The sequence below is a fragment of the Cryptomeria japonica genome, chromosome 1 (assembly GCF_030272615.1).
Source record: "Cryptomeria japonica chromosome 1, Sugi_1.0, whole genome shotgun sequence".
Classification (NCBI taxonomy): Eukaryota; Viridiplantae; Streptophyta; class Pinopsida; order Cupressales; family Cupressaceae; genus Cryptomeria; species Cryptomeria japonica.
In genome coordinates this window covers 226,722,436-226,741,635 of record NC_081405.1, presented here as the reverse complement: position 1 = coordinate 226,741,635, position 19,200 = coordinate 226,722,436, and the positions used below count along the sequence as shown (strand labels likewise).

General features: G+C 35.5%; 1 protein-coding gene across 3 annotated transcripts in view; it reads left to right on the top strand.

Moving 5' to 3' along the window:
* The first annotated feature begins 4,096 nt into the window (after window positions 1-4,096).
* LOC131074633 (protein PIR) overlaps window positions 4,097-19,200 on the top strand; it is a 316,612-nt gene continuing 301,508 nt past the window's right edge. Inside the window, exons 1-3 of one of the 3 annotated variants that reach the window (XM_058011289.2) lie at window positions 4,097-4,434; window positions 4,546-4,610; window positions 17,425-17,497. In XM_058011289.2, the coding sequence (XP_057867272.2) occupies window positions 4,557-4,610; window positions 17,425-17,497 (127 nt within the window). In that variant the 5' untranslated portion in view covers window positions 4,097-4,434; window positions 4,546-4,556. Of the gene's footprint in view, window positions 4,453-4,545; window positions 4,611-17,424; window positions 17,501-19,200 lie in introns of all 3 variants that reach the window. The other 2 variants (XM_058011287.2, XM_058011288.2) reach the window with 2 other exon arrangements.

Below are 19,200 nucleotides of genomic sequence, written 5' to 3'. Positions count from 1 at the left end.
TAAACACTCAAATATGAAAACAAAAATCATTTCACGAAAATGTAATGGTGAAAAATTAGGGTCTTCGCCATAGAAGGAAGAAACCACTAATTTATGACTTAAAGACCATTATATTCAAAAGAGGGTTCAATAAGGATTAGGACTGGGAATTCTGATTCAATTAGGGGTTTTTGATGATGTGAATTAATAAACCCTCTTTAGTAAGTTGAATTGTTGAAATTAGGGTAAAAATGCTGGAAATTGAAGTAGAAATGCATAAATAGTAAGCTACAGTTGCGGGATTGAGCCACGAATCTAGATTTGAGCAATTTAAGTAGATTCAGACCTATTCCTTGAAAGAACTCATAAAATATCAGGATTGTGGTGGTGGTTTCTCTTGTCCTCCAAACTTTTTGCACTCTAATGGGGGATCGATTTGTCACTGTAAATAATGCTTATTCTAAAGATCGCAACTCCATACCTGTTTCCTCCTTGTGAAGTTTTGTTTGTCTCCATATGGAATTAGGGTTTTATGAAGTCTTCAACAACATGGAACATTAATGTCAACTCCAATGCTTGAATCTTGACCTTATTGCTTCTCCAATGCTTGAAGGAAGACTGATTGCTTTCTCACTTGACTTGAATGCTTGATGTCAATTTGAATTCACATGTGTGTGTGTCAAATGAGAGGGGAAAGCCTCCTTTTATACTTTCTTGTCGAAAAACATTAATTTTTTGACATGAGCCGACACGGGGCTAGATCTCCCGCTCAATTTTTGAAATGGCCTAGGGACCCAAAGTCCAGTCCTAGTTGGGAGGACCAAGGTGTCACACCTTGGTCCTGTTGAGGACCAAGGCGCCACGTCCTGGTCCTGTTGAGGACCAAGGTGCCACACCCTGGTACTACCCAATTTTGGGGCTAAGACAAGGGTTTAAATGATGCATGAAGTCAAATTTGCATGACATGAGCAAAATAAGGTCTTCATTAGGTCTAGGGGTACAAACGCTAAGGTGAGGACTCAAATGTGGTCAAAATTGTAAGGGAGTACAATTTAGGATGCTACATCATTATTTTGCACTTAGCTTCCTTTCAATAATTTCACTTTCAATTGGCATGTCTTTTAATTAAGTCTCCTATATATATACTCCTTTGGAACATTAGAGTTGAAGTCATCCCCTATAGTGATCACTTCTCTAGGTAGGCCTCTTAAAAAAAACAAGGTCACTTATTTTTGGTGCACACAAATTTACCTCTAGGATGTGAGAGGAGAACATACATAAGTAGATCTCGGTGATTAAAAGACAAGGGGGTTTATTTCAAGCCCAAATCCACGTGTTGGACTAATTTTAAGCCCAACTTAAATATGTGGAAGACACACTAAGAATAATAGAAAGTAATGTTCTTTTAATGATAACACAGATTATATTCACTTGGAATGTAAAAGAGAGGGTTTAGAAATTGTGCACCCAAATTTAATGCTTTCTAATCTTGTTTGAAGACCTTGATGAAGAGATCCAAGACAAATTTATCCCTTAGATATTCAAATTCTACATAGATACAAAAAAAATACAAACCACCAAGGAAAAACCCAAGAAAATGACACTTTAAAATGAAAGAGTGATTTTCAACAAATTTACCCTTTTTTATTCAAGATCTTGGAAATCCACTTGATCCATAGAGTAGAGCTCTAAACCAGCTTTCTAATGCTTTTCAAGTTATGAAAATCAATTATGTAGATCAAAATTTATGCCCATTTCCATGAAAGGTGTTGCATAAGCAATCAGATGTGTGATAGAACTTATTAGAAGCGTGCCAAAAACTACTATAATTGTATTAGAATTTACTAGAAGTGTGGTAATATCTATTAGAAGCATGACAAAATCTACCCAAAGCATGGCGAGATCACATATACGCGACAAAATCTACCAAAAGTATGGCAGGATCACTTATTCATGACAGAATCTACCAAATATGTGGTATGATTTACCAAATGCTAAAATGACTGTTAATACCTGCATGACAGTTTTGACCAAATGTGTGAAAGTACTTACTAAAAGAGAAGATCTAACCTACAAAAAACAGACCTCTTTGTAAAGCAAAAAAATGTTACATATATACCAATTGCATAACTAATTAGCCTAAATGTGCGGTGTGTCGGCCCGAATGCATGGATTTGACCTTCAACTTAGAAAAAACACACTTGCAGTTTTTTTTGTTAAAATCAAGGATGTGGGTCCCACTAGACATGCCAAAATGTGAAAGGATGACCATGTGAATTACAATAGGATAACAAATGCAATGCAAGATCCAACCTCACAATCCACACAATCATAAAATGAAGTCTAAGATCTATGCATAAATCAGATCATAAACAATAATACCAACACAAATACCTTATGAGACACCATTGTTACTTGAGATTTACTTGAAGGTTTTGATATGTGGTTTTCTCTTCAAAATAACACAACCATGGTTGCACAATGATATGATGATGAATGATAGATTCTTGTTAGATGCTTGATAGATGCTATCTCTTGATTGACAATTCTCATGAAAGTGATAATTTGACTATAGTGTGGGTGCTCAAAAGTGCTAGGATATGAAAGTGCTCTTATTAGTAATGATGCTAGCTCTAGGGACAAATGAATGAGTGAAAGTCTTATTTATATGTCTCGCATTAAATTTGATCAATGTTGGGGATTAAATGACAAGATCTAGAAAAAATGAGAAAGGGTGAGACCTATAATGTACATAGATTGATAAGATGGCATGATAAGGTAAAGTGTAAATGCATAGAGGAAACAAATAGAATATTAATTTTATTTATTTAAGGTTGGAAAATTAAATAGACTATTTGAATTTATTTAATTTGAGAGGGAAGCGTTAGCTAATTAAATAATTTTATTTATTAGAGGAAAATTAATTATTTAATTAATATTGGGATAAAATGATAAAATGAATTAAATACAGATATTTTAATTAATTATGGATAGAAAAGGCTAATGATATAATGAAATAATTAAAAAATATTTTATAATTAGAAAAAAAAGCTTAATTAAATAATTAAAAATTATGAATAAAAAATAATGAGATGGTGAAGACAAGATGAAAAATGCATTCGTCGTTTTTAGATGTCTACAATTTGTAGCTTTTTGATGTGGAGGTATTAGTATATGACTAATCACTCAACATTTTTGTAGTGATTGTTTGATCGATACTTGAAATATGGTTAATCTATTGTGGGTTTAGTGCAGTTTAATTTGGTGTTCGAGTCATGAAGAATCTACATTATTATCTCTAATTATTTATGAATTAATCATTATTATTTATTGGAATAAGAAAAAAAATAGTACATAATTCAATAAAAATTACATATAACACTTGAAAAAAACAACATAAACAAAACACCAACAACAAAACTATCATATTACTGCCATAAACTAATACCATATAAACATTATATTTCTTATTATTGATGTGGTGTTAAATTTGTTTGCTCTTTAATGTACATTATGATAGATACATATTATGTTGTTTTAAGATCTATGAATTCATTACTTTTATGAATTATCTACACTCAAATTACAAATATAAATATCTATCTAATTTATATAATATAAAAATTTCCATACCAATATTTATCTTTTTAAAATAAACTTATTTATAATATCTATATTAAATTTAAAATATAAAAATAAAAATAAAATTATAATTAATATTATTATTATTATTATAACCAATTTAACTATTTAGGGGATCAACCTACATTAATTACACGCCCCAATAAATAAGAAGCAATCAACTTAGTTCAAGAGACACTTGATACATATTAAGGTACATTAAGTAAACATCAGCATATTCCAGCCTAACAACCTAAGTGCATTTACACGCCCCAATAAATAAGAAGTGCATTTACACGCCCCAATAAATAAGATGCAATCTACACAGTTCAAGAGACACTTGATACATATTAAGCTACATTAAGTAAACATCAGCCTATTCCAGCCGAACAACCTAAGTGCATTGACCCTCCATGGTGCTCATGGAAGTGCTCTTTAACATTGCTTTTCGACAACGAGAGACCATTTAAACATCTAAATCATGATTCATTATTCAACGGCACTATGATGTAAAGTGAAATAATATATTTCCTTACAAGTTACGACATAGATCAAGTACTTCTCTATTACGTCTAAGTGGAGAAGAAAAGGAAAGGCGCCTAACACTGCTCTGCATCAGTTAGGGGGCAATGTAGTTAACATCCGAACAACTCAATTTCATCATATCCGCTCACATTTACTGAAGAAGAAACACTTGCTCTTAGCAGTGCAAAGAGCTGCAAGCTGTTTAAGCTCGGCTCTACGTTCAGGGTTTTGAAAGCTTCTGCAAGCCTGCAATAATCCGTCGATCCGCTCTGCACGAGCTTCCAAAGCCTTCTTCCTGCCCCTAATACAGTCCGTTGTTCATTTATTGTATAATTTTTAGCTCATGTTAACATCTCTGCAATTTTGTTTTGCATTAATTAAACGTTACAAACCCTTACATACAATGCATTGCATTTGCAGAATTTTAAGGTATGGCAGTCCCCCTGGAAGATGCCGTGGCAGCTCTCTCCACATTCTCTTTGGAGGTAATTAATTCTTATAAGCATTTGTTTTTTTTCCCTTTTTCCTCTCTGCAATTTAAGCGCTTCATCGTATTCTAATCTGTTTTTTATGATTAAATAGTTATCCCTGCTATTAGTTATGGAGCTCAAATGGCTCGTTGCAAATTAGTGTCGCTATTTACCTGTAACTGTTAGAATCTCCTTTTCAAGCTAATCATGTACAATTTCTCTCGTTATTGGAGTACAAGCATGATTAATAACAAAGGTAGTTGGAGCTTACTTAGCGTTAGCTAGAAGTATTAAGAAAATATGCTTTCTTCAGAAGTATTGAGAAAACATCTTCCCGTGGAGCCTTAAACCTGAAAACATAATGTAAAATGTCTCAACATTTCCTTTGAATACCGATAAAGAGATGCATAGTGGAATTTTATAACTATCAGGTCGCTACTTTATCAGTTAAATCCGTCATCATCTTAGTCGATTAATTCTGTTGTTCCAATTGATCAATTCTATCATTATTTGTCCATCGACTAATTCTGTTGTTCAGATTATTCTGATCGTCTCATCCTGCCACTGATTTACTAACGTCATCCTGTTAATTCATTTTGTCGATTAATTGATTATATTATATTAATTAATTTTTTTCATTCCTCTTAAATCACCTTATGTCTAATTAATTAATCGACTCTTAATTAATTCATGTACATCCAATTAAAATAACTAAATTATTCGAATTATTTTGATCCAATTTTCAGAGTCAGTTAACTAATCAGTTAATCTTAGGTTTCAGTCATGTTAATTTAGGTAGTTCCAACTTTAACTAATCATATAACTACTCAATTAAACTATTTACTTCTAAATCAAAGTTTTACTTTTCCAGATTGATTAAATCAATCTTGGTCATTCATGTTTTCACCTAAAAATCTATAAATTCACCATATCTTTCAGGAATTATAAAGAGCTCTTTAAAAGATTTTTTAAATCCTTTTCTGAATATATGAATCATGTTGTCATGTGTATTGCTGAAGCATTAGCTGTTGTATGTGTAAAGATCAGAACAAAGATATAATAAAAGAGATTTCCCCCGCTCCTTGTGGATGTAGCCAATTTTGGTGAACCACGTAAATCTGGTGTTCTGTGTTTTCTATTTGATTTGTCTTGCATCTTTAATTTTGAATTTTTTAATTGTTTATTTGCACTTTGAATTTAACAATTGGTATTAGAGCTCTGTGAACAAGCTGAGTCGGAATTTGTGAAGAGTTTTTAGGAAGATGGAAAAGATGGATAAATGGAGAATTGAAAAATTCTCAGGGCTGAATTTTGGAATGTGGAAGATGCAGATGGAATCGTTGCTGATTGAAAGAGACCTCTCTACCTCACTGGAAGGTAAAGTCAAGAAGCCAACTACGATGGCTGATGAGGAGTGGGGGAAATTGGACAAGAAAGCAAGAGCAATCATCATCCTCTTTGTATCCAGTAATGTATTATTTGATGTTGCAACGGAAAAGACAACAAAAGGATTGTGAGATAAATTGTCTAATATGTATGAAATGGTTTCCACTTCAAACAAGGTTTTCCTCATGAAGAAATTGTATAATTTTAAGATGAACGAAGGAGGCAAAATGTCAAATCACCTAAATGAATTCAACATTAATCAACCGATTGATTTCCATGAACATAAATCTGGATGATGAAATCAAAGCCATTTTATTGTTGTGCTGTCTATCGGATAGCTGAGAAGTAGTGATGGCAATCAACAATTTGGTGTCTGGTAAAAGCATATTGAAATTCGATGATGTTGTCGGTACTCTCCTTAGTGAAGACATGAGGAGGAAAAATAAAGGAAACTCATTTGGTGATGCTTTGATTTTTGGAAGGAGACCTCAAGAAAGAGGTAAATATAATAAGAGGAGAAGATCTAAATCTGCCAACAGATCTAAGATCTAAATTTGCCAACAGATCTAAGTCTAGAGGAAGAAATGGAGGTTGCTGGTTTTGTAGCAAAGGAGCACACACCAAGAAGAATTGTTGGTCATACAAGAAGGTGCAAAATTAGTCAAATGACAACGAAATGAACACCGCATATAAAGAGGATGAAGGTGCATTAGTCTTGTCAACAAGTGAAACTATAACTGATTTGTGGGTGTGGACTCCGATGCTTTTTTTCATGCAACCTCATGCTGGGAAGCTTTCAAAAGCTATCAAGAAGGCAAACTTGGTTAGGTTTACCTTGGTGACAGAACCATGTGATATCATTGGTAAAGGTGACGTTATGTCAAGATTAAAAAATGGAAATAAGTGGTTGTTGCAGGATGTGAGACATGTTCCTAAGCTCAAAAGGAATCCAATTTGTGTGGGACAGCTTGATGCTCAAGGATGTAGCATCACTTTTTCTTGAAACACTTGGAAGGTGACCAAAGGAGCCTTAGTGATTGCAAGAGGCAACAAACTGGACACTTTATATGTGCTAGAGAGCCATGCTGAAGTGGGAGTTGCGATGGTGGGACGAAGCTTTGGCATAAGAGGCTTGGGCATATGAGCAAGAAGGCACTTGAAATTTTGCTCAAAAGGAATCAACTCCCAAGCTTGAAATATGTTGATTTAGAATTGTGTGAGCATTGTGTCTATGGCAAACAAAGGCAGATCAATTTTTCGAAAATTGGGCATAACAAGAAGACAAGGCATTTGGAGCTCGTGCACTCAGACGTATTTAGTCCTATGAAGTTAACCTCTATTGGAGGGGCAAATTACTTTCTTAGTTTTCTTGATGATTGCACTTGCAAAGCTTGGGTTTATATACTCAATAGGAAATCAAAAGTATTTAGCAAATTTAAAGTCTTCAAAGCAATTGCTAAAAATCAAATTGGTAATAAAATCAAATATTTGAAAATGGATAATGGTGGAGAGTTTTTCTCTTTGGACTTTGACAACTTTTGTGTAGATAATGGCATCCAACGTATTAAAATTGTTCCATTCACTTCTCAAGAAAATGGTGCAGTTGAGAGGTTGAATCGAATAATCATGGAGAGAGCTCTAAGAATGATCTCTAATGTAGGCTTGGGTAAGGAGTTTTGGGTGGAGGTAGTTAATATAGTGGTGTACTTGATCAATTGAGGCTCTTCATTTTGATTGGATTTTGACATTTTGGAGAAGTAGTTGAGGAGAAGGATTTCCGCAATCATTTATGAGTCTTCACTATGAGGCATTTGCTCACATTCCCAAGGAGAAGAGAACAAAATTGGATGCCAAATCAAAAGAAGTATTTCCATTGGCTATGGTGAAGAGCAGTATGGCTATCAGTTGTGGGAATAGTTAGTTTGCAGTTGGGATGTCATATTTAATGAAAAAATAATGCTAGGTTTGCAAGCACAGGGGACGCAAGCAAAATAATATATACCTTTGGCTGATATTACAAACGGTAATGGTCAAAATCTACAAGCACTTGTAGGAAATTTGCAGTATAATTCATTATGTCTATCTCTTGCACTTTCTTCGTACTTTGTCCAAGGATTAGCTGGAGCCACAAATCAAGTGGGAGTCTTGCATCCCACGCAAGCTATTTCCTTGCCTACTATGACTCGAATTGTGGGAGAAGCTCATCCCACGTGGCCTTCCCATGATTTGCACCTCCCACAGCTAAGGCAAGAGTTGCACATACTACAAGAGTGGCATAATTTTGTTTTGTTGCGGCTCTCACAGTTCTCATCACCCACTGCTATTATTTTGCCCCCACATGGTTCATCTTCATCACAACCTACTCAACATTTGTTTTCACTTGCCCTTGTTATGTTCGCTATGGGTGAGGTGGATCCCACGTGGTCCCCACCCATTTCAAACTTGCCACAAATATTGAAAGAGCCACAAAATACAAACTTGTAGCCTTTGCACGATCCAAAATTGCCCCCCAACTCTTCTACATCAAGCTTGGGATGGGTTGTTGGTGAAGAGCAGTTTGTGAAAGAGCTGCCCAATCAATTGGAAAATTTCCCAAACTCGCGGCCCCCAAATTTGTTGACTCCAAACCATGGCATGGGTAACTTTGGTACCTTGCAGGCATTTAGGGAATTACCAAGGAATTACAATCAACAATCATAAACAATTTTTTGTCAATTGGGGATGCAGGGTATTAAGCAAAGTAATGTTGGTATTGATGTGTTTTTTATGCACTTCGAACACATAATAAAATACTAACTATTCTATCCTATCTTGAACAAGGAAACCTTATGTGCTAAACAATATGATCAAATAAGTTTACCCCAAGGTTTCTTTAGTCAAGTCTTGACAATGCACATGGATAGACTTAGTTGTAATGATGTGATATGTTGGTATCACAAAGGGACTTACATTTATGAATCATAGCTGGAACTTGATCATCTGATGTAGCAATTCAGTGATGCTTTCTTCCTACACTAACTCAAAGTCAAACAAAGATCAAAAGGGATAAGGTCTAGAGAGACTAATCTAACACCTAAGGACAATGATGATAATGAATAATGCTTTGATAGACAAACTCCTTAAAACCAAGCTTCGCTTCACTATGATAACAACAACTACACAACGCTGGTGCAATCTCCCAAGGAAATGAAATATTTTCATACCATGAACCAATGATTCAAATACCCAATGTGGGCACAATCCAAATGAAACATTCATAATCGAACTTAGCAATAATGAGGTTCAAGCTAACTTTGCATTGTAGCTTACAATTAGCAAACCACAGAAAGTATGAACCAAGGAATTTATCATATATCAATGGGTCTCTCCATTCAAATCAGTGAACTTCAACTAACTAAGAAGTAACAAGAAACCATGCAAAATGTAGAACACAACACAAAGAACCACTATAACTTAATGAAACTTATGTATTGATGTCAACATAGTCATGGCAACAATTCCTTCTTTCCTCTTCCTACTCTACTTCTAACTATCAACTGTCTACTAACTATCTATTGTCTATTGATCAACTATAAACCTTTACAAATGAGAAATTTGCGCCTTATATAGAGGTCTCTTTACAATTCAATGGCTTTGATTGATTCTCAAATCAACGGCCAAGATTTCACAATAAAACCCTAATTAGGGTTAGTTACAATTAACTCCCTCTTGACCAATGAGATCATTACATTGCTTTGATTACATGCCTTTCTAGGTGAAGGACCGATAGGAAATGAGGTTAGGCACTTTGAACTAAGTGCCCCCCACATGTGTGATTGTTGATGAATTGGGTTTAATGCACTTGGACACTTTGACTTGCAATGATTTGATTGGTGGATGATGATTGAATGCCAACTCAACATGCACAACTTGTAGATCATCACAAAGAAGTGTCCCACCTTGAGCAATATCTCTTGATACTCAATATTATCATGTGGCCTTTTGACTGATTGTGATGGTTCATATTGCCAAATTGCATCATCATGATCAAGTCTCTAACTCTGCTTAACTCTTTTGAAACTATCATAATATCCTTGATCACTTTCAATCTTCCATATTCGTACTTGGGAATTCACCTTCTTGTGATACATTTCCATCCTCAATTTTGGAATTAACTTTGAATGTCCTGGACCTTGACCTTAGGATCTTGGATTTTCGAAAGAAATTCAAGATTGTTGCAAAATTGCCTTCATCATTGTAATGTCGAATCTTGCTCTTGTTGCAATGTCTTGATCATTCTCTTCAAGTGATGAAGTCACTCTTGATGTCATCTTTTGTTCATCCTCTTGCATATCATTGGTGATGAATTCCTCATTTGCCATCATTGCATGTAGATATCAACCTCTTTCTTGCCTTGTGAAGTCTAGCTTTTCATCCTTTGCAAGCCTTAGCATGTACATCCTTAGTCACAATTCCTTTACAAAGGCAGAATTGCAAGAAGTTGGTGAATTAACGCCCTCCTTAGTTTCCTTAACAAACCTTTCATTTGCACTTTCAATGTTGTCAATAGCCTTCGGCGGAATTGCAATATGATGCGGAAATAGCGCTCTCTCTTCTTAACTTATTAATTTCTTCTTTCAAAACTTTGGGTGGATTTGGCATGAAGGAAGGAAATTCAACTTATGTTCTTGATGTTACGCTTGATTTGTTCCACCATCATCTTGAATATCTCGACCTTGATTTTTCTTGATTCCCATATACTAGTGGGATATCATTCTCCTTCATTTGTTTGCTTGCCTTGTTTTCATGTTTGGGAATTCTTTATGTTCATCGTCATTTGAAGTTGCTAGCCATGATTCCTTGAAAGGAGCGGCATTGCAACATGGAGGTGGATCAATGCCTTTATCATTGAGACTTAACCAATTCAGTACACCTTGTTAGAGTGCATCTTCTACCTTGTCAAGAAATTCTTTCTTGAGCAGACCTGGAGCATGGAAAGGGAATGTATTCCTTGGGTGGGTTTGCACATGGAAGGTGAAATAACACCCTTGCTAGTGAGATGGGCGGGATTGCATGGTGAACAAGAAATAACGTCCTCCCTCCTTATGATTCCCTTCATGTTGCAATACTTCAAAGTGTTGAGTTCTTGATATCTTTGCAAGTTACATCTTCCAAGTTGCATCTTCTTTCTCCTCAAGCTTGATTATTATGTTTCCCTTCCTTGTATCAGACCTGCAAAACAAACAAGTATTGAATCAAACACATATGAAATGAAAATAACACCATCAATTTATTCACAAATTTCATCATTCATAATCCTTGCAAGCCTAGAAATGGAAGTTCAGGCTTGGAAACATCAGTGTTGCAGGTCTGATTCACACCTCACTGATCTGAAACTGGTAACTTAAATCAGGGAATTAAGTTCAGTTAACCCTCCAAACTTGCCCTAGGTCTGCTGATAATAACTCGCCCAGGTCTGCTCTGCTCTGCTGGATAATTTGCTTTGATTTGCAATGAATGAAATGATGTTGAAATGAACAATTCAATCCTTAATTTATACTTTACTCTTGGATTTGCACTTTGAATAAGGCTGACTTGGCTTTAATTATTTGAAATTTAAATAATTTGAAATCAAATTCGGGTCAGCTGGGTTCATTTCACCTATTATTTGTTTTTTAAAATTCAAAATTCTCAATTTAATCAGGTTTATATATATATATATATATATGGTGGTGCGTTTTCAATCCACCACACCTCAAATTGCCTTGAATTATTAATCTGCTCTGCTCTGACTTCGGGTTTTACCAGCAGTGATGCAAAATTTTCGGATTTTTCACTTGCCCATGCAAGATTTTGGAATTTTCATAGGGTCATGTAAGATTGCGGGTTTTTCATCATGTCATGTAATTTGGCAGAAATATCACCATGTCATGTAAGATGGCGGAAGTTGCAAGATCTTATGTAATACATAGCGGGATTTTCATGAAGCTGTGCATAGCTAAAGGTTGGCATTTGATGGTGTCTATGTATAGATTCAATGATTGGATGTATGCACTAAAGGGATTGGAAATTTCAAGACCTTATGCATGAGCTAAGATTGGTATTTTCCTTTATTCATGCATTAAAACTAAGGTCGGGTTTTCCTATTGTCTATGCACTGCTCGCTGAGTCGGATTTCTACACATCTCAGGCATAAACATCAAGGTCAGAAATTGACAACATTCAAGTATTGATTGCAAAGGCAAGGTCAGATTTCCACCATGTATGTGCATTAAAAGCGGAGGTCAGACTTTAAGGATGTTTGTGTATAAACCAAAGGGCAGAAATCCATCATGCTCATGCAATGAAAGAGGTTACAAGGGTGGAAATCCTCTAAGGTTGTGCAATAAATTCCACACAAGTCATGCATTGCAACTGTTAAATTTAATATTGGGCGAAATCGCAAGGGGACCTTGCAATTCCACTCCAAAAATAATCAAAGCACCTCTTACTTCCTCATGACTCAATCTCAACAACACCTTGCATTCTGACAACTGTGACCAGTTTGACAACATTTACAAGATTTTGCAACATTTTGACAATATTGATAACTTTTACAATCTCACCCTTCAATTCTAAGTCTTGACACTTAATCATGATTTCGGATTTGAAACAAGACCTCTTGACTTGATCCCACCTATTTGACTCAAAACTTACCTTATCTCTGACTAACAGGAATCATCCTTCTCATAAGGAAAGGTCTAAAACTATGAAATTATCACCAAGCTTGAAAAAACTAAACCCAAGACACCTAAGCCAGAAAGCGAAAAGTGGGGGTCCCCATTTGGTATGGGGCGATGTGTGAAAACATCACAACAGTTGGTAATTTTGGTGATGTTGGTAATATGCAAAGTAATAATGTTGGTACATAGGGGAGTAGTTTCTAGCATACAAATCATGGAGGGCAAAGAAATTCAAAGGAGATTTCACAGGAGTTAGCACCTCAATTGAGGAGGCCCACCCGGGAGCGTCAACCTCCAACAAAGCTCAATGACTTTATCCATCATTTGCTAATCAATAATTTAGTGGAGCCAACTACTTTTAAAGATACTTGCAAAGATGCCAATTGTGAGAAATGGATGGATGCAATGAAGGAGGAAATGGATTTGTTGATGGCCAATCACACATGGGATTTGGTGAAGGTTCCACCCAATTGAAGAGCTTTGAAAAATGGATGGGTGTATAGATTGAAAGAAGAGGCAGGCAAGAAATGCTATAGGGCCAGATTGGTGGTGAAGGGTATGACTAGTAGAAAGGGATAGATTCTAATGAAATTTTCTCATCGGTTGTGAAGATGACTACCATTCGAGTAGTCTTGGGTTTGCCATTGGGCTTGGTGGTGGTGTATGACCTCGAATTAGAGCAACTTGATATTAGCCTACGTTTCTCCATGGCGACATACAAGAGGAATTGTATATGCAACAACCTAAAGGTTTTGAGAAAGAATGCCAAGAGAATTTGTATTGCAGATTGAGGAGAAGCTTGCATGGACTCAAACAAGCTTTGTGGTAATGGTATTTGAAGTTTGATTCCTTCATGGTTGAGCAACATTTCATCAGATGTGAATCTGATCCGTGTGTCTACTATAAAGTGTTGGACAATGGTGAGTTTGTTTTATTGCTGCTATATGTTGATAATATGCTAGTGATAGGCACTAGTATGAATGTTGTTAGTAATCTAAAACAACAATTAGCTCACAAGTTTGCAATGAAGGATTTGGGGGTAGCAAAGAGAATTCTTTGTAATTGGTATTACAATAATCCGAGATAGGCAGAAAACTAGAAAAGAGAGATCAAATTGTCACAAGAGATACATTGATAAGGTCTTGGCTAAGTTACCGATTCGGGTACAGATACAAATACGGGTACGACAATTTTTTTTTCCTTGGGTATGGGTACGGGTACGGGTATGCCCGTACATATATATAGTTAGTTATGTATATTTATATATCTTAAATTATGTAATGTCCCCTTCCAACCAGTGATCATTCTTGGTGGAGAATAGCCTATTCAGGAGGCCCGTAGGCTATTTTTGGCAGAATTAGGGTTTCCATCTTTCGGGAGGATTTTGAGTGGGAAGCAGTTGGAGTCTAGAATTTTTAATTGTGGAGTTTTTCTGGGTTTCCAGAGAGCTTCACAGTGATGATACATGCATTGCATTCAGTTGAGGTTCGCATACTTACTATTTTTAGTAAGTTAGGGTTTGGCTGACTGGATGGTACAGTTTTACCGAGCTTTCCAAGCTCTTTCTCTGGGTGCGAAGATCATGCTTTTCGGAGCAGTATTTCATGATTTACTATTTTTAGTAAGTAGCAGTTTGAGCGTTGCTATTTTTGGCAGTCTTGGAAGGGTCCTGATCCAATTCAGTTCAGTGGTTTTCATTGCTCAGCTTCATCCTTGATTTTGATGATAACCAGTATTGGAGCTATAAGTTATTTAATTAAATATTATTTCCTTATCCTAAGGTTAAATATTTAATTATTTTATTGAGAATTGAGCATAATGTCGTTTTCCGAAGTGTGCTGGGCGAAATATTTATGTTATGAGGGGGTACGCCAAAGAGTGAATGTGGAGACATTATTTTATTTAACAAAGTGTATTTACATGCCAAAAAATCGTGGTCTTTTCCCTCTAGGCGTGATTTTGCCTTATGAGTGGGACACCATACTTGGGTTCACCTTGGGGAAATGAAATGCAAATTGAAGGGGGTAAATTTGGCGGTAATTTGGATTTGAATTTCAGACTGGGAAATCTATAAATACAGGTGCTTGGCCTCTCATTTGATCATCCAGAAAATTTAAACTGTTATGCTGTCGGAATGACTCCAGACTTCTTCGAGGGTGAAAACCTCCTAGAGTATCCTTTGCAGTTTCGAGTGTGAGACATCACTCCTAGCTGTGGTTCGATTTTGTTGGATGGCTTGGTTGTTTCCTGTGGATTGCGTTTTGTGTGGATTTGGAGAGTTTTGTTTGCTGCTGTAATTTTTTGGTGTTGCTGGACGTGGTGGCTGAAGCATTATTTTGTTCATATCTCCCTGCCTATTGATCATCACATTTTGGGTATTGGCTCTATCCAACCGTACTCCCTGGGCGATATAACTCACCAATTTGCAAATGGGGATGTGGTGATTCTGATTTTTTGCTGCAAATCGAAATCTACAGCAGGCCTTACCATTTGGGAGGTACCTTGGGTTGTGTGCATCACTCCTGAAGCTTTCACGTTGCTGGTTTGAGGTTTGGGGATTGATCGCTTATGTCATTTCTTTCATTTGTTTCAGATTTGGTGTGATTTAGTGTAGAATTGAGTGAGTTGTGAGTTTTTTGGTGTTGCCTGGTGTGGCTGGTTCTGCGTGTCATTGATTTTCAGTTTCAGAATAGCAAGTAGTGTTTATGCTGTGTGATTTTGGATAGATTGAGATCTGCACTTAACTTCTTATCTATGCTCATAGCTCTATTTGTAAGATTGTTTCAGTAGTACTGATCAATCATTCTTATTGCTTCTTATTTGTAACTCCCACTGTGCAAGTGGAAGAGGATGGCATAGCCGCCTTCTTGTTTGTAATTCAGTTTGTAACTTTTGTCCTCCCACTGAAATATGCGGTGGAGTGATAGTTTCTATGTATTGTCCTCCCGTTGAAATATGCGGTAGAGTGATTGTGTTGAAAATCCTTGTTGATTTTCTTGGCTGGTTCACCGCCAAGTAGTTTAGTTTCTATCTTGTAAAAGAATATATTTAAGAGAGTGGGGATTGAGTAAGTGAAACAAAGGAAGATCTTTGTGGGCAGAGAAGTATGTGAGTAATAAAATAATATATCTAAGAGAGTGGGAATTGTGTGAGAGAAGATAGTGTGTGGTGTGTGATTTCAAAGATAACAAAGCATATACATCAAGTGTAATTGATAAGGAGATAGATTGCAGACTTAGTGAAGGAGTATTAGAAACATTATTTCAGATAAAATGAGAAGAGTGTGAATTCATAGCAGATTTTGAAGAGGAAATTATGACAGATTTATGAAGAGAACATAGCAGATTTAGGGAGGAGATCATAGAAGATTTGTAGAAGACAATATAGCAGACTTGTGGAAGAGATTTATAGTAATCCATCATCCATTGATTTAGCAACATTAGTAAGGTGAAAATTTGAATGAGGGGTTGGTGCCTCTAGTGGGAAGTGTCTCGTAAACAGAATGAGGGGTTGGTGCCTCTAGTGGGTTGATACCTATGAATTTGTAAAAGAAAATTTCTATATATAAGGGAGCTATTTTATTGTGGTTTTCTTCCATAAGGGTTTCCACGTATATATCCTGTGGTTTTCTTCCATGATAGTTAGAATTCATGTGAATGTTTATATGAAATAAATATACTTTGGGATTAAGTTATGTGCTTTTGTTTTTAAGTTGAAAAAGTAAAAGTTTGACGTTATACTGATTCCCCCACCCCCCATCCTCCCTCCCCACTCTTGGTATAACCATGTTCTCAATTCTCAACAGAAGCACTTGTAGTGAGTCTGCATTGCGGATTTGTGGAGATTCAGAAAGTTGCCCAAGTACTTGGTGAGTTTTATATGTATGAAGTAAATAATGAGGATGATTGTTCAAGTTGGGACTACTATTGCATGATTTCAATAATAAGCTTTTTGACATTCAATGGTGCATGTGCAACAAAAGGGCTACAATATGCATGACATCATTTTTTTAGCTCTTGAGTGATGTATATTATAGGAAATGGTGTGAGTATTGCCTTTGTGTGGTCAATTTGACAGCAAAGACTGCAGAGTGACTGCAGTTTTAGTTTATTACATCTATTGCCTACTTTCTTTGGGTCTTGAAGAGGAATATACATTGGTGGCATTAGCATTTGTAGAGATTTAGAGGCTTATTTTGTTCACTAGGCCTCTCACATAGGGTCTGCCTAAGTGGAAGAAACTCAAACTTCAGCTTCAATTGTTTTCTGGTCCTTAATGTAATTTTTCTGTTCTCTTTTATACGTTTTTTTTCTATGACTTCTGGTATCTTATTATATTGGAGTAGCATTTGATCATATTTGAACTTTGTAGAACTTCATTTCTCATCATTTCAATTGTTTATTTTGATAAAGAACTTTTATTTTATTTATTCCATTTGTGTAGTTCCCTGTACTTGGTTTCTTTAAGTAACTTATTTTATTAAATTCCTTTAATATTTGTACATAGTCTATTCATATCTCTTTGATTTTGGGAAAATGCACTTATTGTAGTCTTTTTTTATCATAACCCAAATCAGGTAAGTGTGCAGCTGACTATTACTTCTTTCTTACTATTTTATCTTTATGCTGGACTCTATTGTCGGTAGTTGTATGATTGGTTTGGAATATTGCATTAGTCTGTAGACTCTAGTCCCTTAAATTAATATATTACATGAAATATGATTTTGTTAGTTTCCTTTGCAGGATGATCAACCAGATGTACAAGGACTATCTGTTATTTTATCAACTGGAAGATGTGCAACTCAAAGTCCAATAGGTGGTATTTTGGGATTTTTTTCCTTAATCCTTGTGATGATATCAGGATATAATGATTTTGAACATAAATTGGTACTGCATATTTGTCATATAAACACACTTGATTTAAAAGCTAGATTACTTTTGCAGGTTTGTTTTATGCACATAGTTTCTATTTTACTGTGGACAGGTTAGAGTTTGTAGAATTATGTGATTTTGTAATTACCTTTTTGGATTAGTTCAACTCATTTCTTTCCATGCAAATGATCTTTTCCAAATAGTGTTTTACTTTTGTTACACAAGATAAAATGTCGAAACATTTGGGAAGAATAGGCATAAGTGTGTGATAGATATACAAAATTGAGTGTTCGGAGATGCAGCTTTTTAAGGTTTCTCTAAAAATATACATATATATGAACTTAAGTGGTACATCAAGGTTTCATCATTTTTTAAATCGACCAGTGTTATTTTTTGAATGACAAAAAATTAGGTCCTGTTTGATGAGTAAAAGCCTGAATGGTAATCACTCATCTTTCTTATGCAAATTGACGAATTTCATAGAGTTTACTATATGAAGAGGGCAACAAATTCTTATTTGGGATTTAGAGTTGAGTATAGCTTATTCCAATTAAAAGACCTGATTGGGCCTGTTCTTTTGAAGGGTTATCATTTATAGTCCATATTGTGAAGCAGATCTTGTCACATTACGACCAGTCAAACTTGGTTTATACCTCAACTTGGCTATCGGCATTTTGCAAGTTGCTGCACGTTGAGATAGTGAAGAATCAGTGAATATGGTGAAAAATATGAACATTCTTCTGGGTCTTTATATGCTGTTTAGTGAATTGTTGCCAGTTATCAGTAGTTGTCATTCCCCATGCATGTCTTATGTTATAATTTGTCCTATACAGGAACCTCTTATAAATGATAACTTTGTTGCTTACACATATGAAGTGGTTAACCAGGTCCTCAATACTGGCCATTGTTAGAGGAATAACTATCTAAGATTGTGGGTTTGTGCATTTATCATAAGTTGGTTCATTTATCCCAATGCCTCCCTCTCTTTGGTAACAAGTGAGCTCTCAAATGTATGCTAGATTCCATTTGACTTTAATTATATTGCAGCTTGTAGAAGATTCAAAAAGTATACTCATGATAGGTTTACAAGTTTATCTCAAAATATTATTCAATGCAGATTTGCAACAGCAAAATAGAAACAGTTGCTAAATGGGAACTAAATACATCTTATTTAGATATGCAGGAACTGATATATCTAACACAATAAGCCAAAAGAGGTCACATATACCTTTAGAAAACCAAATAAGACTTCTGGCAAAATTAGTAGACTCCATGATGTGGAGGTCTTTTATATCTTCCAGATGCAGTCTTGTAACAACATCTTTTCTGAATCAATATGTGTGTTCTTTGCTGCATGTACCTTTCCTTTTTCAAAATTATCTACTGTTGCTTGCCCTTCACACAAGCTTCGTAAAAGGATCCATGTGCCACTCTTTTGGGAAGGCCATGTCCTGTATTCAGATCAAAGATAAGTTTGTGATGGAAAATTTGGATGCATGAGGCATTTATTCCTTAACAGTTAACTTATGAGAGAAAATAAAACAAGAGAATTTTTTTCATTTTAATGATTGCCCTTTAATAGTAAACATTTGAATCTGCCTCCTTTCAACCCGCACAGTGTTTTTTTTTATAATAATTTCTGATGAT